A 22491-nucleotide genomic window follows, 5' to 3' on the forward strand; every position below is an offset into this window, starting at 1 on the left:
CCAAAACACTGATGAAATGAATGCATACTTAAGTCTTCGAAAGAGAGATAGATACGGCGCAAGCGTACAATGAGCGTAACGGTACAATGAGTCCTGCTTTTTCGTGCGTGCAGCCGGCGTTATTCGATTTATTAGACGTTGTCACGTCAAAAAAGGCAAGTATATCTTTTGTAGTTCAAATGATACCATCAATATAGTTATAATAAAGACGCATTTCAATCAAAACAGCCTTGGTAATAGTAGTCATAGCTTAGGTAAACAAACGAACGGATAATAGACAAACCCATTCTAGCGAATTCACTCGTATGGGCATAAATTTCACGCACATTAAGCCTTCGCATAGTACATTAGTACCTTATTTACAGTTAAACTAAACGTGTTCCACATATTTAAAACGAATTTATTTGAGTAAGCAGTGGTCTACAAATATTAATAAGGCAGTCGGGCTACAAGCTTTTTAGGTCTAGTCCTCAGGTTTATGTATTTGTTTCATGATCATTTGTCAATCTAATAGGTGGCTATATATGGCAATAAATAGGCAAGTAGCTGATCAGCCTCCTGTGCCTTACACGCTTTTTTAGCTTAAGGCAAAATGGTTTCTTCACGATGTTAGCAACAAAAACAGCCTCTCTTCTGATACTGCGATTAGAATTAATTTAAGATAAAATATGTTAAAACTAATCTAAAAGAATAAACAGTTACAAATGACATTAACACAAGAAGCTAAGCTATATTAAGCTGGACGCTTTGTATGCTGAGGGTATCGGCGATCAACATCAAATGGCATTGTGTGCGCGTGCGTCTCACCACGCCTATTGTGCGCGCGTCGCGTGGTCTAATGCATAAGCTCGAAACGAAACTATAAAAAATATAATTCTCAGATTTGTTACATATATTTTTTCTTGTTCTCCTTATATCCTAGTTTCCTTCAGTACCGTTGATCGGAACCCCTTTACGGATAAAGGCCTCCTGCTTTTTCTAAATATCTCTGTCCATGGCTTTCTTTCTGGATTAGCTTGCTGCTAACGCTTTTATTTCTACTGCCCATTTTTTGGGGCGACCTATTCTCCTTTTCCACCGTCATAGAAGTATTAAAAGTTTATAATTTTTTAAAACTCTTTCGTAATAAAATGTAATTTTATGTAATAGGAGGCAAACGGGCAGGACACTCCCATTGCCAGAAGGCTCCAGTCAGATTTTTAAGACCAAAGGCACTTATCTTGAAGGACGGACGTCGAATTGGTTCGGAAATACATCAGTGGGCAGTAGGTGGTACCACATAGTGGTGGTGAGTTATTTCATTTTAAGTAAATCAAATTGATTCATAATACAAAATTAAGAGGAACAACCGCTCTCAATAGGTATCCCTTTAATATTGACAACCTAGGGACGCGCGAACTCAACATTCAAGTATGGACTGCAATTGCGGAAATATCTATGGCAGCATTGGTAAGTTTGATTTAGAATTTTATTTTTAACCGATTTATTGTTATTTATTAATTAATTTATCACGCATTTATCTCGAAGGTGTAACCACGGATCCCTTGGTTCTTCCACTTCCAAGGCTTTCACCAGGCAAGCTCGTCATTCAAAGGTAATAACTTGTCCCTTTTCTAGTACCTCCTTTTAATTATTCATATCGAATATAAAATTACTATCGCCCCCACTCGTGGCATACGACTGAGATTACGCGTTTCGTCTCAGCAAATATTGTTAATCAATCACATATGTATGTCACCTGTATGTACTTCTGTGTGAACAATGTGCTCGATTTAAATATGGTGTCATTCGCAAAGATTGGCAAAGTGCATACTAGCTGTAACTCATATGTAATATTCTATTATCACTAATACAAGAATTATAACTTAAAAGTATGCAGACTTTGAAATAAAAACAAAATAGGGTAATTATATTAACTAGTCATGATGGGTTTTAAACCCAATAAGATCGCTAATTGATAGATATTTAAATCAGTTTACCATAATTAAAAGCCAGCCACTTAATATAGTATTTTACGAGAAATATATGGTTTTACAAATTTGGACTGACGAGTATGTCTAGGCACTGACAAGACACCTAACTATTAAGGGATACCATACAATTAAGGGATCCAGGGACTGATAAGTTTATAATTTAACTTCGCATACTCATCCAATTCGTGTATACTTCAAACATAGTTGCATGTTTCTATTAGTAAGTTTCAAAAACGTATACAATCACAACACACACAAATTACACATACAATGTACCTAATTCTTTAAAACAGCTTTTCTTTTTTGATTATTATTTTGTGTATGTTTCGTTAGTATCAAAATTAAAATGTGTATAAACGTTATGTCTTTGTCTAATTACCTAAGCAATTTCCCGTAACCAATACACCATTGTGCGATTGTCCGCAATTCGCTACTCAAATGCATTTGACCTACAATTTTTCACGGACTCGTCCGAATTTCTATTGTTTAGAAAAAAATGAATGGCGTTGAAATGATTCATTGCTTCATTTCCAGTTTTAAGCTGAGGCTAGATACGAGCAGCCGAACGAGCGATATTTTACTTTGAGATGAGAGATTTATACTAACAGGTTCTCCCACCTAAGACTCTGGTAGAGTAGAAACTGTTTGCTGGTTTAACTACTTTTCTTGATTTTTGTACAATTACATTTATTTTTATACCCATGGATCCGAAGAAAATAATGTCTAATGAATTAAAGCGTAATGATTTTCTTAATCAAAAACACTTAACTGAGTTGGTGTTTGGGTGCTGAAACGGATTGAAGGCATTTTGCTTCAAGATTCGAGCAAAAGTTTTAAACGAGTTAAACTCGTATGTCGAGGTACTACTGTATATTAAAATGGCAAAATTCTATAGGCATTGTAAAAAAACAAACTATATATAAAACAAAAAATCGATGAATAGACAAAATGTCATACAACACACATGTTTACACAGATTAAGAGTCGACGGTTGAATCACAAATGTCGTGCGCCCACACATCTGCTAACGGGACATGACGCGAGCCGATTCCGGAACTAGTGATGTGTCAGATTACGAGTCACTCGAGATTTACGTTTATTGCATAAATGTTTCAAAACAAGTCGCTTACTAAGAAATGTTTAATACAATTCCCAAAGCATCATCCATTAAACTCTTCAGGTATATAACTTTTTTTTAAAGGTCGCAAGTGCGTTTGCCAGCCTTTCAAGAACGTTCTTTTCTAGGTTCCCTACCTCGAATTGGTTCGGTAACCTATGTTGGTTGTAGAGCACAGAATTTCCCTCCCAGAATATGAAGTAGAATACGCCTATGCGTCTACTACTGGATACTGAGCGTCCCGGTGGTGGACGCCCAGAGGGGGATTCTCCAACGCGATCACTTGTGGTAACCCCCTGGCATAGTTTCTGTTTGATATGTACCTTAATATTTTTTTGGGGAGAGTGGGATTAGATACCATGTACACCACATATACAGGCGCAAAGACAGTGGGATTGGATACAATTTACACCACACATACAGAACAAATATATCCAGCGTTTTTATAGATACATGTCACATCACTATCCTAACAGTTGCTGGATACAGGTAGCGGACGACAGGTTGGCGGATATAACCGAAATTGAACGGCGCCGCGTGCCACACATAACTTATACATGGGACGTCATAATATATAATACCAGATGACAATTTAACGAGATCTGAAAGCCTTTTAAAATTCAAACAAACAAAACGCCCAAGTCGAGTCAATAAGCTTTATGTATACACGCCGTTGACATGTTGGCATAATCTAAGGCAAGCAGGTTTCCTCTCGATGCTTTCCATCACCGTTCGAGCGAATGTTAAATGCGCACATAGGAAGAAAGTTCATGGGTGCACATGGGTGGGATCGAACCTACGACCTCACGGATGAGAGTCGCATGCTGAAGCCGTAGTGGCTATATATATCTTATTAATATTTCTATTTTTTTTTAAAGTACCAAATGGTCACAGATGGCTGATCACCTACTTACCTATTACATAGACAAATGATCATGAAGCAGATACATAAACCGGTTTATTTCGATAACATATATTATATCGATCTTTGTTATTGTTCAAAGCTTACTAAAAAATTACAACTTTTAAGGCCCTATCCCAGCACGAATTGCTGTGACAGTGTCTCGGGGTGGACTGCAGTGCGCAATGGAGAGCTGGAGCACTAAGGCGCGCCGGTCCGTAATAACAATTAGCTATGTAAAATATTAAATTAATGTAATTTTATATTTTTTTTCCGAAGTGGATTACTTGGCTTGCGATAAAATATATCGTGTAAAATCATGTTCTATATACATTTTCGTCATAAAATGAATTCAAAGTGTCAAAAATTGGCAATGTTTGGATTTTTTTCTATCGAGCGTAGATATTTAAATCGTGTATCGATCTTTCAAAATTGATACATAAACTACTCAACTCCACCATATATTTTTTCCCATTTGCCATACTTCAAGAAACGATGACAAAACGTGGAAAGAAACAATGTACTGTTTTGGAGTTGTGCGACCACAACTGTCACTTTTCACAAACAAAATACAGCTTAAAATACTTCCTTAATAGCTCGCATATAGTTTCAAAGACATATAACATAGTGTTATTAACCGTGGAGTTATAGTAACACACTTTTCAAGTGCAAGTCAAACACGCAATACAGTCATGAAAGGCGGAACAATTACATATTATTAAACAATACTAATTTGCATCACAGAGGCAGTGTTTGTCAACTTTTACTTTCAATACATTCATCCGTTATAATTCCTTAACCCGTTACTTTACTATAGCATGTATAATTAAATTTCGTATCTTTTAAATTTATTTATAAAATATATTGTTAATATTAAGTCTATAATATCTAATAAGAAATAGTCCTTAATAGTAAAGACCCGAAAATAGCTGAAGCAAATATTCAATTTATAACTTTAATGTCTCTTTCACACATGCTTTAATCTACGTTTTAATAAAGGCCGTATTTAAAATAGGATTATAAAGGTGTTGCGTTGAATCATTACCGTACCGTAATCTTGTTAGTGCCTCTTTTTATTGTTGGATAACCAATTTACAGTCCCTCGCGCCGGGGAAACTTGTTGAAGTGGCGCGAGGATTGTGGGGGTCGGTCCGTGAGTGTCCACTAAATACCCAACAGCTCGCTTTGGAGGGAAGATACGGTCATAGTTTCCCTTTATCCGTCTCCCCGTCAAGAGCATCTGCTGCGCTGTAAACCCAAATTCCGAGTTGCCCTATCCGGCGCTAAGGTTAAAATCGCGTTGCCGTCGCCTAAGGTTTTCAGTGCGTTGAGGGTCGGCTTCTCGCTTACACTTCCGAACCCTCTCTAAGTGTTACGACGGCCTCACATGGGCCATGGGCCGTCGTTGTCACTGCATCATACCTTTCACTATGACGGGAAGCGACAGATCCAATCCGAAGGTGTCGGTCAGAGCTCCAAAAACACCGGACAAACCTATTAAGTGTGTTGCGTTGTATCGTCTGCGATACCACACTCTGACATCTGGTCAATACCTAACCCACCTAACAAAGGAATTTAACTTTCTCACTGAACAAAATTAAAATGATTAAGAAAGTTGTTGAAATTTAAATTCTGAATTGCTTCAATCCACTTTCGTATCATTAAGCCCACTAATTGTAGCTAAGATAATCACTGTAATTGCAGTATTATTCACAATCCCACTTGGTTAGTAATTGGTCATACTGCGAACCAGAGAACCGGGAAAATCCGGTTGTCATCAGCAAGGTGGAAGACAAAAGGCCGCAAAAGCAGATCGACAACCCGGTGGTGTGACCAAGTCACGATTCGCATGGGTTCTCCCATAACAGCTGCGCGCTATGGGCAGCATTACCGAACAATAGCAAGAAACAATCAATGGGGCCACAACCTCTTTAGGTCAAGGCCTCAGATTTCTGAATCTGTTAAATGATCATATTTCAATCTGATAGTAAGTGATCAGCCTCCTGTGCCTGAGGCTCGTCGTCGACTTTTGAGATGTAAGGCAAGCCGGTTTCATCACGATCTTTTCCTTCACCGTTCGAGCAATTGTTAAATCCGCACATAGAAAGAAAGTCCATTGGTGCACAGCCGGGGACGACGGGCATCGACGTAATAGTTCGTGTTCTGCCTCGCCGTCCAATGATGAATATTAGGTAATAATAATCCAATAAACTTCTCTGAACACTCTCCATGGTAAATACGGTAGAAGACAATAATGACACATAGGCAATAGTGACCGCTGATAACTGTATATTATATGCACTGCATTCAATTTACACAACTGTTGACACCTCTTACACTAACACGATGAAACGACGATGCGATGCGCACGATTCCATCATTGTCTCGTTATTTACAACTATTATATGATGCAAAGGCTGTTTAACGCTCGGGTATTATACAGTCAAGAAAACGTTCAACCATAATATATATTAATTAACACTTATGCTGAGCATAATAAATAAATAAAAAAAAATATTAGCAAGGTTAATTACCTTAGCGCTAACATTAATTCTCATATATAAATCCAGTACGTTTTTAACACACGAAAGTGACAGCGTAACTGACGGACGCTAATACGATCTTCTAGAAGAAATTTAATAATGCAAAGTAGTACAAAAAGTGTTAAGTAATTCGCTACTCAAAAATAATATAAAAAATATATCTTTAACAATCTTGTATTAGACTTGCGAATGCTATTTATTTTATATTAATAAAAATGATATCGATAATTAAAACAAAGCGTTATAAGTGTCTGCTGTTAAAAATAGGATAAAAGAGCCTGTGTGTGTTGGCCTAGTGACTCCAGCGTGCGACTCTAATCCCGAAGTCGTAGTTTCGATCCCCGGCTGCGCACTTATAGACTTTCTATGTGCGCATTTACCTCGCTCGTACGTCGATGGAAAACATCGTGAAGAAACCGTAATGCCTTAGACCCATCAGTATTTATATAGTTAAAAAGAGGGCTTAACTATTGTAAGTTAATAGTAACGACCAACAATACTCAATTTAAAATAACGATGTAACACACGACGACACGCTCTCATTCTTCATCAATAATTGATTTTATTCGCCGGGCATAGAATCTTAATCCGTTAAATTAGTTATAGCATATTCATACTAAATCTTCTATCTTTACAATTAATAGGTCAATGTATACAGTTAGGTCAAAGAGATATAGAATAAGATATATGGAAAGCACAAAAAGCAATTTTTGATATATGAATCTTAGATATATAACCGGGGGAAACGGGTAGGAGGCTCATACCGTGATACGGCCCACCACGGACACTGACAATGCCAGAGAACTCGCGAAGGCCGGCCTTATAGGAATTGGACTTCAGTGAGAAGCTAGATTCACATAGTGGTTGTGCGTGGCCAAAATTGCATTAAAAAACGCCCACTTTTGGAACGACGGAAGATGATGAACCTACATAAAAGGTAAGGTACTCTGTAGCTCCCATTCTCACTTTCAAAGTGGAGTTTTTTTGTACCGACATCTGCGGTACACATATCGAAATTGCATACAAATATGTTAGTATCAATATGGCTATTGTCGGCGCTGGAGTTGACCCATTTTAACCCCGCTCCCCAAATAACCAAACAGTCACATAGGACTTTATGACTTACATTCTATGAACGTACATTTCACGCTAAAACCCATGTGTCGCTGTCACAGACCCGTATCAGCGCTAGCTATCTGACAGTTTGATTTATAGCCCAACACAGATAACTCCATACTTAACGAATGTAGCAATTATTTGCATGAAGTATGTCAATGCTTGAGTAATAATATTATTAATGTGCGCCGAATAATTTTAAAAACTACATACAAGCCTGGAATTTTAGAATTCAAACTACACATGGCAACACAAAGACTACAACAACACGAGGTGCCCGACGGAAGACGTTATTTCGGTAACAAGGGTCTAGTACTTTATAGAGCATTAATAGGTTCAACGATCTCGGATACAATCAGTTTAGTAACAGCCCTGTTGGCAAGGAATTTAATAGACATATTCCAGACCCAAGGAGGCTGTCCTTGTCCTAACCATGTACTTGTATTTTTAGTTATTTGGGCCTTTTATTATTATAAATTTATTTATCTTTCGGTTTAGGTAATTACGTAGATAATATATCTATTGTTGCATTTTTTGTTATCTTAATGAGAAAGCTTTTTTGGGATAACATTTAAAAAAACGAGTTGAGTATGACGTTCAATCTGTCGAGAGCTCGCAACTTCTTCTGAGAAAACATTAACTACATGGTAAATTAATAGATAGCCCAACGTTAATGTTAAAATCAAGTTGAAGAACTATTTTGACATGCATTTATCGCGCTCCAAAATAGGACTGCTATGGTTACATTAATACAAACCACAGTGGTTTCCCAATACCTTGATCATCTAAATCAAATATTATTCTGTAAGATAAATAAATTAAAAAAAGAGAATGTTATGAATTATCCGTAATGTGATTTAAAATTAACAAATATGATGTATATTTAAAGAATATACAAAACAGCTCCTGTATGTTTTCTTGAAAAATAAGTCTTAGACATATATCTTATAAAACTAGTCTTACAAACCACTCAAGAGATAATGTTGAAATAGGAGAACCAGGGGCAATATAAATGTCGCGAAGACGTTACTTCTTCGCCTTACAGCAAGTAAAGATAACAGGAATGTATATAGAAAATAAAATGTCTGTTTCTACAAAAAAATAACGATAAATCCGCGCTGCAAATGGACATAAAAGAAACACGTTTCGAGCCGAGTACAGTCATAAACTACTGTATTTATGAAGACGTAGTGTATGTAATTTAAAAGAAGACATTAAAACTGTGTTGTACATTCAAATAGAAAATAAATGATGACTATTACTTAGAATTTAGATCAGTTTGCGTTTACATATAATATAAAATAATAAATATATTTTATTAAACCTAGATGCGGACCCCGTTCGGAAGAAGGTCCCCTTTTTCCACTGGATTTTATTCTATGTTGTCATCACCCAATTTTTGTCAGGTATCATTTCAATGTGGTCGCCCCATCGCTCGTATGGTCTGGCCTTGTTTCATTGTGCTTTTGAGTACAATTCGGCTATCGTTTTTGACTACTACAACTAATAAAACTCATAAAATACACACGCTAAACGGTCAACAAATAATAAAATATCGAATTCCAACTGCGACAGAAGCAGCCATTTACTAAAAACGTGTCCAACTTAACATGATCAGAATTCCAACCAACAAATTAGCATTTGAATTGCTCTCTAATAGATCCCGACTATTCGAACCTCACGATGCGCTCACGTCGTGACGCGTGCGATTCATACCTTCTATATAAACGGTGTAGTAGTGTGTTTAATTAAATATTGTGTATATTCAAATAGTAATAAGAAAATAAGGTCCTGCACCGTTCTAGACTCTATTCCGCATTACTGGGATATACATTCGACCCTCGTTAATTTTCATTTTTCATCAAATTTTCTATTGAAAAATACTCGATAAATGGAATAAAATTGTTCCCCTCGGTAATTTAAAGGAATAGTATGTTGGTCTTCAATATGCGTTTATTTGAAGTTCAGGCATCCCTAGTCTCTATCACATGAAAACAAAAAAAAAGAGTGATGCAGAGTTTATTACCAGTTCTTCTCTTCCGTTCTACGCCCTTGATTTGAGAACTGGCGGCAATGTAAAATTAGAAGTATATTTGTTAAATGTATATTTTTTGTTGTTGTTAATAAATGTAAATTGTGTTACCTATATGTATCATGACTTTTGATTTTGACTATGCACGGACGTGTCAATTGTTTTCTAAAAATCGTTTTGACAGTGATATACTGAAGCCGATTACAACAAAAGATTACGCATTTCTTATAAAAAAATTTAAATTTAATCGTTAATAAATAATAATAATAATATAGAAATAATATTTATTGGAGTCCCCACTCCCCTCGTGGTTATTAAACGCGTTGACCGTGTCCCAACCAATATAAACATAAAACTGTATAACAATATTGCATTAGTTTGACGGACATTTTCTTCTTCATAAATAACGGAAGCTTAGCTAAAAGCTTTATCATAACCTATATTTCAAGTTATGAATAGGAAAGTTGTTGTCAAAAATTATTAGATTTTGATGAACTTTTTTAATATTCGATAGTTTGATTGTTAGCTTTGTCAATAATCATTAACTAACCTAGTACATCTTACATGTGAATGTCCCATGAATCGTGATGCAAGGTCGTTGCACCAGTGACTAGATGAATAGACAGCAATTGAAGCGTCTCGGCTCGACTCAGCTGACGGAAATAACTGAACGTGTCAGGTGAACGGGTCACTCGTCCGGAGGCTGACCAGCCTAATGAGAATGGGACAGTTTCAGGGGATAAGGTATTCAAACGTATTACAATGCGTTTAAGTAAGACAAATTGTATTATTAAGTTGCTAAACAAGTTAGTTTGTGACGGCTGCAAATCACAAATACAACTTTATTGAATATTGATATTTTATCTGGAAAAAAATCTGACGAGAAACTAAACTTACAACACAGTAGAATGATCAAAGAGCGAGCATCAAAATCAACACAGTTACTAACTCATGACTAACACAGTTAATCAAATTAGAGCTGCAATGGCAGGTGTCAACTGAGACGCGTGTACTCATAAGATAAGGTGATAAACATACAAATTACGACCAACATATATCTTTCTAAATTGCTCATCCCAGTCTTAGTTATCTATACATGATATCATTAAATCTGGCTATTGAAAAGATGATTAAAAAATGTCTATACAGTTGTTATAAATGTTATAAACACTTACAAGTATACAATAAGCGCAGCGTGGCGTAACTCGCCGTATACCGGACTCTACCGGCGTCTCATCTATACTTTACACTGAGCAAAATCTGAAAAAAGAAGAAAAAAAAGATGTAAATGATTTTATAAATGACATTATAATATTCAAACCGGCGCTGGTACTCTGTAACTTAAACAATTAGCAATCTTGGCGTGTTAAGCAATTTAGATGTAGTACCCTCAACATCCGTAGCGCAAGACGCAATGTTGGGATCGTGTAGTACGAAAACTCATCAGTCACAACACATTAGGACCGCGCAGATGTGCGCGCTATTTAAAATTGTATCAAATAGAATGATACTGAGGAGCGATAGCCTAATGGCTTCAGCGTGCAACTCTCATCCCTGAGGTCCAAACTCCGGCTGAGCACCAACGACTTTCCGTCGATGTGTACATAACATTCGCTCAAACGGTGAAGGAACTCATCGTGAGAAAACCGGCTTGCTATAGACCTAAAAAGTCGACAGCGTGCGTCAGGCACAAAAGGCTGATCACCTACTCGCCTATTAGATTGACAAATGATCATTAAACAGATACAGAAAACTGAGGCCCAGACCTAAATTGTAACGCCACTGATTTATTTTTATTACTACTATTTATTTAGAAAAACCTTACAGCTTACTTAATTATAATACAAAATAATTTAAAAACGCCAATTCACAGAACCAAACTATATGCGAGAGAGAATGCGAGTAGGGTGTGTGTGTAACTGAAACCTGTGTATGGTAATCGGCTTGATTTAGTGACATCAAATGTCTGATAGTGTTTTAAGGATATCTATTGAGCTTTGCAGATTAATATTGATTTTGTTTTGGTTATTATTAGTTCCAAAACCACTGTAAAAATGTAGACCAAAATACTTACAATCGCTTTTCCACACTATCATTCTAGTATAATAATTATTATTATTATTTATTGCAAGAATATGGTACAAAAAGGTGGTACAATAGTAATTTCGCATATTCTGCCATACAATGGCGCGTAAATTTGTCTTTAAATTAGTTTTTTTTTTTCATTTTACATTATTAGTCATATTAAAATTGGTCAATTCTTATATTATTTGTATCGTTTTGTTTGTTTGTCTTAGTCGTTTTAACAAAAAAACTAAATTGCTATTATAAAACGTGATTCAAAAGAAGCGACACTTAAAAGTTCTCTTAAAAAGCTAAATCTTTGTTTTTCTGTATAATATGTAGCTCATATTAAAAATTGCTCTAAAAATCCGCATAAAAAGGTAGTCATTACGACATCCACATAAGTGGTACGGCTACCGGATCCACACAATGAGCGACCTTGGTCATCCCTCATCACACCCTAGTTGGTCATGTACAAAATAAAAGCAACCTTATATCTGCCAAATAAGGTTTAAATCACGTTATTGATGTGAAGATTAGGACTGGCTTAAGGGAATGAGGCAGCTGCGACAACTTAGACTAAGTGCTGTCATGTTGCAAAACGATCTTTTGAATATTCCAAAATAACAATTACCCTTATAAATATTATTATATTCAATGATATCTCATGTTGTATCTACTAAAAGGATTTACAATCAAACCGTGATAAAAAAAATGCCTCGGTGAACATCAGCAACTCCTTGGATACCTTTCGCCGAGTCGTTTTAGAAACATTCTTGTGTTAATTATTTGCTATTATTATTTTCTTTATTCCTAAATAATTATGAATTAACTGTGTACATTCGCGGATGCTTGGCGGACCCATACGACGGCGAAAAAGTCCCCTCGTGAGTTATGTACGGTTACTCGATTCTGAGGAAGTTGGATATATTTTAAGTTCTCATGTATATTTGATTGCCCTGCTTGTAACGTATGTGATGTTTAAGAGAAATAAAAGTAATAAACAGTTAAAATAAGAGTTGGTACATCAGTATTTTGTATCGGAAATATACCTATAATTTATTCATCGAATATTTGTATTAAAACCCATACTCTATGCTTAAACAAGTATTTTACACATAAACAAAGCATTACCGGATATAAGCATAATTGGAAAATTATTTACATAAATCCGCCCTTTTGCAGTCAGACCACAGCATCTAGTTAAAGGATATTAGAGTATAACTCGCTCACCTCGCTGTTACGTGCGTGAAATTACGTAAAATTTTGACACGTTTATAATCACAAAATATTTGCGAGAAGACTTGCCCCCTCATTCATATAATAAATCCTTCTTAATTTATTGTCTCTCTTCATCACAAAAAAGTACTTTAGAGAAAAGGATGCAATAGATTGTTCAATATACCTTTCACCACAGCACATTTGCACTGATAATGTTATCTATCACTCGTGTACAACAATACCATACGATGGTTTAACACTTTTGACAATCTAAAGGTAAAAATAAAGCCCCATTTCTATAAACTAGAGTAACAGAGCAATGGCCTACGCAAATCATCAACTTAAAAAGCCAGCCTATAATTAGCCGTGGTTAATACCATTGCTAATTGCTTTAAAAAATACATTTGCGGCCTTTCGATTCAGTATGCGTTTTTTTTATATTAACGATACCACATAAAAGTATCTCATTAATACGGTATTAATCAGTATTAAACAGTCGTTTTAAATAGATACATTGACTTGGGCATCCCATGGAAACACAATGTATCTCACTAGTTACATTAACTTAGAATGCCAAGTCAAACTATATATTAAAAACGAGATGTTGTAAGGTACGCTATACATAATAACTTAGGACTCACGGTTTCTTAACTAGGAATTGAATATATAAACCGACTTGGTATTACATGGATCTCAAAACGTTTTACTGTAGAAGAACTGCGTTGCGAGACTTGATTTTTAACAAGTTACATTTCTGATAGCTTTTAGGTTGCACTTTTAACAGACCGAAGACGAATCCTACAGAATCGGACCAGCCGTTCTAACTTATAAATATAGCTAAACCGACTTTGTTGTATAGAGAATATATATTATTATATACCAGACCAATGTTTTTCAAATGATTGTATTATTTTGTAAAATAATAAAACATTGGAAAAATAATGTACTAAATGTGTGTTTTATACATTGCATTGGACATAATACTCCAATAAGGTAGGGCGAAGATTTTGAAGAACATTTCAGAAAGTGGCACATTGTAAAATACTCAGTACTTATATGTGGATCTAAAGTGTGTGCACTATAATGCATAATTTTTTTACGTTACAGGAGACAAACGGCCAGAAGGCCAGCAAGTGCGTTGCCGGCCTAAAATTGTATGTTACTACAGATTAGGACACTACAAAATGAAACAAAACACGAAAGCATACACATGTTAGATCACCTCAAGGAATCAAACTTTCTATACCAAAGTACCTTATTTCCCATCATTGTCTTAAAAAATGTAATAAAAGTGTAAAAACGCTAAATGTAGCACGACCCTGATAGCGAGATAGCGATTGCGACTCGACACGCGATCAGCAGTTAACGATGTTTAGAAAGTAACGCAAGCCGTTGATCATAATTATATAAACGAATTTATGAATGAATAACTATGTACGCGATTTGATCTTAAATGATCCTAATCCTTGGGATTGATTTGCTCCAGTTCAAACAATTTGCATGACTCAAAACATGGCGATTAAAAAGAGTCGCTCTACGACCTTGACTGGTCGAACAGGTCACTGTGAAAAGATGTTTTCTGTTGACGTTCATGAGTGTACTTGGTTACTTATATGACTTAAGTTATATTGAGTTTGATTCATCAGCACTATAGCTTAGATTAGACCGAACTATCACTACTTAAAAAAAAATACTTTAATACATAGGAACATACAATTCCTTTGATAGACAAAGGTTCAGATGGCCCAGATGTTAAGCCATGGACTGTCACGATACCAGAAGAGTCGAGAGCATGAGCCGGCTTTTCAACACGTGAACGTCCTCTATTGAAGGACTCTAAGTGGGTACAAATTAGATTACAAACATTTTATCTAATATCGGTAATATTGTAAATAAAATGCTATCACAAACCGGTCCCAAATCAGCATTCAAGCTGGCCTCACTGGTTTCTCTTAATTAATAATCAATTGAGTCTCCTACAGATGCTATGTGACTAGTAAAATGTATCACGCTCATTATAATGTTTACATGTAAGGCGATTCAATGATATTTATATTGGAATTTTACTCTTTCCGGCTTTCTTAGTTTTGACGATTTCCTAAATAGTCGTAGTTACGCCCCGAGAGTATAGCCAGACGCAAGGACTCTGCTCAACAGTTACATTGCACATAGTATTGTCTTTTGTTGAAAAAAATTAAAATGATGTAAATAATTATAAGTTTTTAATAATAATAGCCGATCCGATAAAATAGTGTATTTTTTTAGTTACATTGCATTCATTCGTTTCATAGCAATATACATTTCATTATTATATTCTATTGTTGTACGCGAGTGTTTATATGCAGTAAAAATAAAATCTTCTATTATTTAAAGAACCTCCATAACCCAGGAACCGTACGCTCTGTACGATAAACTTATAGATCACTTTCAAATGGTAAGTGATTTCAATGGGGCAGCTTGGTCAGACTGGGTATAATATAATATTTTTTTACTGACACAAGTAACGCCAAGCCACGTACCATATAAAGAAAATCATCAACGGACGTTGAATCAGAATACGAAATTTCACCCGTATTACCTCGACGTCCGTGGTACCATAAATTGGCGTTTTTAGGACAATTTTTACCATGTGGAACCAGGTGCCCACTGAAGTATTTCCGAACCAATTCGACTTACGGCCCTTCAAGAGCGTACTAATTCTTAAAAGTCCCGTAACGAGCCCTCTGGCATCGAGTGTCCATGGGCGCGTGTCCACTTAACATCAGGAGAGCCTCGTGAGGCCGTTGGACCCCTGTTCTATATTAAAAAAATACGAGTAGTGGTTACCGAACTAACACTTCACAGGCAGACAGACAGTCGTTAACGTACAGTAGAAAGAAAAATAGTTATTTGATGAGGAAAAATTTTTGATTTTGTTCGCTCCGACTAGACGATTAAAAAGCATGATGCATTTGTACTTAAATCACTAAAAGATTTATTGCGTTAGAAACTTTTCTGCGATTGAAAAGGAAAATATTTAACCAACGGAAGCAGATTAAGATTAAGCAAAATCCGGATTCCAATGAAACCCATGATCCTATTAGCCTTTCCATTGGTCTTGCTAAAGTCGCAATTTTTCGCCATTTTATAAACGTTGAAGTAATTTTTACTGGAATCAAAATCCGTTGTTTTATTACAAATTCACATATCCTCATATAATATTGATGATAAACATTTTGGAAACTGTGAGCGCTCCCGATTTTACGAGTTTTAAAATATTTCTCACTTTTCTTAAAAGACTTTAAGGGTATCTCTTTACTAACTATTTGAGTATGACTCCCGTATGTCATAATCGAATTGGATTCAAAGATAACAGCGTGATAGGCGACGAGACCCAGACATCGGGATAAATATATAATTTTTTATACTAATTATTCTTTAAAGCAGCACAAATACCCGCCGCTTACAATAGACTAGACTAGACACTGGATGCATGATATATTAACATTTGACGGTCAAGGCCGCGAAATCAATGCGCGTCGCAAAACAGATAAATCTTCCGATACGTACGACGATAAATTGTTACCAGTTATGGAATAAGGGAGGTTCGTTACGGAAAAGGGACTGTAACAGAAGAGGTTTAGGGCTCAAATTGGTTTGTACTTTGTAAGTGCGTGGGCAAGAGTTATTTTAATGGCATCGCGGTTGAACTCAACAAACATGTTATTTCGCTATTACAACTATCTCCCAGCGCTATGAATAGACAAGTGAATTAGGAAGTGGAAGATTCTGTCAGGTCATTACTATTAGTTGTCATGAGGATATGGAAATAATATATTTGTTAAACAGTATTAATAAGCACTTAGCGAATTACTATCAAATTTGTTATTGAAGAACTCGGAACCCTGACTCCGGTATGACAGGATAACCAAATCTTACACATTTTAATGCATTTATAATAAGAATAATTTATTGCAAGAATATGATACAAAAAGGTGGTACAATAGTAATTTCGCATATTCTGCCACACACAATGGCGCGCAAATTTGTCATTAAAGGAGTTTTACATTTTACATTATTAGTCATATTAAATTTGGTAAGTAAACACATTTTTATTTTAACTTAAAAAGATTATATACTTTTTAGTACTAATTCGTTTATTTTATATAATAATGAATTAATAAACTACTGTTGTAAGAAATACATAAATACAGATACAGCAGCCATACTTAGTTTTAAATAAAAAAATGATACAAACATTATACTACACATATCAGTAAAACGATGCTGTAAATAGTCAATATGTCTATATGAAAATCAACACTTATAAATATCAAGCGCCGTCTTTATGGGAAAATGTATGAAACACATTTTCCTCATTGGCTTCGAGAACGAGATAAAAATAGTAGCAGAATGTATGCTACTTTTTAAGCCCACTGATTATAGTGGACAGATAATAGCCGCATCATTATCGCCTTTGTAGGTCACACCAGGTCACTTCGTTAATCCAATTCAGGTCTACGAAAATTATTGGCTGCTGGTCACGCTACCAATTTAATGATATATGTTAAGAAAATTACAATGGTTCAAAACTTCTATTACTATATAAAATATAATAAAACCCGAAGGAGCTAAAATGTTTTTTTTTATAAAAAATTATATAAATAGAAATTATGTTAAAACATATGTGACATTGCAGTGAGCAAAATTAGACTTCCGTTTACGCGAAAAGATTTAACGCATATAAACTGAAAACTACACTATTAACATTTGTTTATTTAGAAAAGCCTTACAGCTTACTTAACAATAATAAAAAATAATGTTCAAATTAAAAGGTTCACAGACTCAACAATAATACATACATGTATATACAGAGAGAATGCGTGTACCCTACACGTGTATTTGAGTGTCTGTAACTGGTGTTAAAATCGGCTTGATTTAGTGAATGTCTCTCGTTTTAACGATATGTTAATGAAGTTTAATGAATTGCTGGTTATATAGCTCGGCAATTGAAGAAAATGGAATTTATTATACAATATACGGTATCGTATCTTAAAAAAGAGAGGAAGCCCGCCAGAAACCTGGGAAGATGGAATATTATAGCAGGGGATGGATCGGAAAATGATGGCGAGGATAACAAAAAAGTTGAAGAATTAGGAGATCTTTACTCTGTTGGAGGTCGTCTACTAACGTTAAACAAAATCACATGGACGTAACGTAATCCTGATTATGTAGTACTCAAATACATGCTATTTTTATTTATTTATCGTATATTGTAACACATACAGAAGTTGACGCTCTTCCTCTAAGAACTCGACGTGGCGAACTCGAGCTCAAAACGTCGAATACAAACTAAATTTTCGCTTATTTTAAAGTACAATTCTTTCACCCAGTCTACTAAATTTAAACAATCATATCAACTACCGGAAATTACATATAGAAATACTTGTCATTAGTGTTCATACAAAATAGGTTGAAGCTATCAGATCGGGTAGCAACTAGTTGAATTGTGAGAGCTAGCACATTCCACTCTATATTTGGCTGAGTTGCAAAGATATCCAGTTATTTAGCACTAAATAGCTGACAATTAGCTAGCAAGACACAGAATTTAAGAAGCTTGCAAGGTGACAACATTCCGTTAATCACGAAGTGGCTAGTGGGTTACATAATTATATTTAGAAATCATCTCGGGGCAAAGTTGCCAGATAGAATGACAAATCTAAAGATTTGAAAATTTTCTCCGTATAAACTTATTATTTGTTAACTTAACGTTCGTGGTCACTTCTCTAAGTAATAAATATATGTGATTTATTTAAAAAAATGTTTTTATTAACATTTCTTTTTATAGCTTTATTCGACTTAGGGCCCTCCTAGAATATAGCGTACCAGTTCTTAAAAGGCCGGCCTTCTAGCGTTGAGTGTTCATGTGTTACATTATCCATTAACATTACGTGAGCCTGCTGCGTGCTTTATTTTATACTGAATGAATGAGAAAGTGTTTTTTTGTTCTCAAATTATCCCTTTTGGTTTATATTTTCTTGATAACATTACTTAAAATCAGTTTAATTTTAAAAAGTACTTTATTCCGAATTTTACTTTGTCCGACACATCCATGATGTATATAAACTTGAACAAAATGTGGTTTTAGTACGCCGATTATAAATACCAAAGCTTGTAACAAAAATAATATTTGTAGGCAACAGAGCGTATTACTTTAATTTGTTCCAACGATCTGTTGATTTAACGATATTTGAGATAAACACGAACGAAGTCGTTCTAAAATTAATACGTTAATATTTAAAATGTAAGGGCATATTTCTAACTATAATATATACATACATACTTCCATAACGGAATAAAAGTCAAACAAATAAAATATATACAACGATTGTTTTAACTGTTAATATCGTTTTATTTACACCATAGGCTTTGGGTGTGATTAAATATTTTGAGAAGCGGGAAGCCTTTGAACTTCTTTAGCAGGAATAACAATTTAGTTTTTTACTGAAAATATTAATTTGTCTTTTGTTTCATTTCAGTTTTCTTCTTTTTAATGGACTTTTGTTTTGTATTTCAAATATTTTGATTATCAGTAATCTGTTTTAGCTTTGTATATAGTCTGTGTTCTAAAATATAGGTGTTAATAGATTAGTTATAAATAAATAAACATCACAAAAAAGGAATTTAGTTAAAAGATGTTTTATTAATAAAAAAATACAAATCACGACGTAATTTCACTAAGAAACCATTATACCTGGAATAAGTCGAGACGCGATAATACCAAACTTGTTAATATACATATTTCTATCTTGAGAGGTTTAACCACAAGATACCGCAAGCCAATCACGATCATTGCCAAGGTTAAACGTGCACTTTTTTGTTGAAATATTTCCATCCTAATAAGAATGAATACCAAACATAATTTACATGACTTTGAACTTGTTATTTTTTAGGATATTGCAGCATTCCTTGAAAAAGGTAGAATTACTAAGAAACGACTAGGTTTTTATTTGCCGGTTAGGTTGTTTTTGGTCTCTTGAAAGGAGTGGCGGAGAGTTTATTGCCAGTTTATCTCGTCCGTTCTACGCCCTTGATTCGAGAACTGGCAGTAAATGTAGAAGCATTTAATATGTATGAACTGAAATCCTAATGAATAAATGATTTTTAATTTGAATTTGATTAAAATGTAGTAAAGGTTCGGAAAGAAAATGCTTACAGTCGAAATAAAATAGTTACGTTTCTTTGAAGCTTATATAACTAACGCAAGTCAACCGTCGTTATGGATGTCCGTGAACGCTCAATTTGTCCCAGTTTCTCAATTTGATTTTAGTAATATATAAACTTATTCATATTTTAATTTAAAAAATATAAGCGTTGGAACACTAGGTGGACAGATGACTTGATGAGGGTGGAGGGAAGGCGTTGGATGCAAAGCGCGGGGATCGGTCGTACTGGAAATTTAGAATCCTATGTCCGGCAGTGGCATAGGCGGGAGGCAGGAGGTTCACCTGATGTTAAGTGATACCGCTGCCCACTCACATTGCCAGAAGGCTCGCAAGTGCGGCCTTAAAACATTGGTACGCTCTTTTCTTAAATTTAATGTTTCTAAACTCTCCCTGTTATTAGAATATTATTTATGTACATTTTAAGGACCAAACTCATTTTTTATAACATTCTAGTCTTCTATACGTATCCACAGCTCGCTTATACTTTTAATGGTCCAGTAAATAGGCTCGCTCACTTGGATTACTATCATTAATGAAAATATTGATACAACAATCTTCCAATTTACCGTAAAATTGTTTATAAGGCTCTCAATGAGGTTTGAGTTTCTATTTAGTTTAGTTATTTTTTATTTTGTACTTGCTTGTTTTTACTTTTATACCTTTATAGCTTGCTTATGTTCTAATATATTTCAATATATGTATGTGTGTAAAAATTTTAATGTCAAATTTTCTTGTATAGTATTTTATGCATACACGTTTTGTTTTAGAACTTATAAATAAATAAATTAGAACAATGTTTCTATATATTGAGCAGGTTAAATAATTAGCCGCGAGGCATAAAACCAGTTTAAAACGTGACTGTCCCGCATACTTGGACTGATGATGAGTCGTTTTGAATACGTACTAATTCTATTCAATCGATTGCGATTGTTTCACGAGCCTATGTTTGTTGAAGAAAAATGATTGGTGTAATTGCCCATCTGAATTTGTACTCAATTTGTTGAATGAACAGTCATTGAAGTAATAACATTTTTAATGGCATCGTATTATTGATATTCGTATCGATTAAAATAGAGTATAGTTACTATCAATGTAATTCTTTTTGGGTGGATAAATAAACTCAGACAAATGGGCAGTTAATAAAGCGATAACTGTCGCGCATTGACACCTGCAACGCCGGGTGTATGCCGACGTTTCAGGGAATGATACGCTTTTTTCTTAAAGGCCCTTTCGGAAATAGCTCTATTGGCAGCTGATTCTATAAAGCGGTGCAGGGGCGAAATTACCTCAAAAAGCGCTGAAAGGTGGAGTGCCGGCTCGCTGTTAGGGGTAATATCGGTATCATAGTTGTCAGATGTCATGGAAAGTAGAAACCTTTCCATTACGATCTAGTATTTCTTACGTCTATTAAGTAATTGCATTCTAACCAATGCGCAAACGCACAACGCAATGTTGCATGCCTTAGTTAACGCATCTATCGTGCTGTTAATTACCGAGTAAGCTGAATCGCGACCTCGTTACGGCCACAATGGTGACTAATCATTGAACGAAAATATGCGCCGATATTCTTCTGAGAAAAAAAGTGGCATTACAACCTTTTAGGTCTAAGCAACTATAATCTGAGATTTCAGTCACAACTTCTGTAGCTGCAGCCTTCTGTGTAAAACACATGCAGTATTCTCCCGATCTTCTCCTTCACATTACGAGCGACAGTTGAATGCGCATATGTGCATGCGCATGTCTATATAGACAGAACGTCCATTGATGTACAAACGGAGAACAAACCAACGATCTCAGGGATGTGTCGCACACTGAACCACTAGGCCAATAATGCTTTTTACTCTGAGAAGATAATTCAGAGCAAAAGTAATCTAAGTCTGAATAAAAACGTCTTTTGAAGTACTAATAGCTGATTATTATTTATTATGTTTTATCATAACTTTGATATAAGAATAATACAAATATACTTTTAATAAATTAGGTGTTTATTTTCGCACTGATAACCAAAGCTTTAACTATTTTAAAGTTCTTTTGCTAATGTAATGGTTCCAACGTACACCACCAAAAGTCTACCAAACTGTATCATTAAAAAATTTATGTCACAATATACAAAGGCTTAGATCTTCACAGAGAAATAAAAAAATACTGTATAAGTTTTTCCAGATCGAGGTGATAAAAAAACCGATTCGATAAAGTCTATATCAAAAATAAACTAAAGAACGTTCTTGAACCGAAATGGACGAGTGCTTTTTAGACCTTTAAAACGCGTAAAACTCTACTAATATAAATAAAGAAGTTCGGATAACTATATTTAAGACT

The 22491-nt window shown here is 35.0% G+C and overlaps 1 protein-coding gene across 3 annotated transcripts in view; it reads right to left on the reverse strand.

The window, feature by feature from the left end:
• The window catches only part of LOC123711552 (protein kinase C and casein kinase substrate in neurons protein 1), an 88653-nt gene that overhangs the window by 59613 nt on the left and 6549 nt on the right, over nt 1–22491 (reverse strand). The window contains exons 2-3 of one of the 3 annotated variants that reach the window (XM_045664133.1): nt 10858–10942; nt 10247–10394 (exon numbers count right to left, since the gene is read on the reverse strand). Coding sequence is in view for 1 of the 3 variants with exons in the window: in XM_045664131.1 (XP_045520087.1) it covers nt 10233–10261 (29 nt within the window). In the remaining 2 variants the exon portion in view is untranslated. Of the gene's footprint in view, nt 1–10232; nt 10395–10857; nt 10943–22491 lie in introns of all 3 variants that reach the window. The other 2 variants (XM_045664131.1, XM_045664132.1) reach the window with 2 other exon arrangements.

Source organism: Pieris brassicae, chromosome 7 (genome assembly GCF_905147105.1).
Source record: "Pieris brassicae chromosome 7, ilPieBrab1.1, whole genome shotgun sequence".
NCBI classification, from domain to species: Eukaryota; Metazoa; Arthropoda; class Insecta; order Lepidoptera; family Pieridae; genus Pieris; species Pieris brassicae.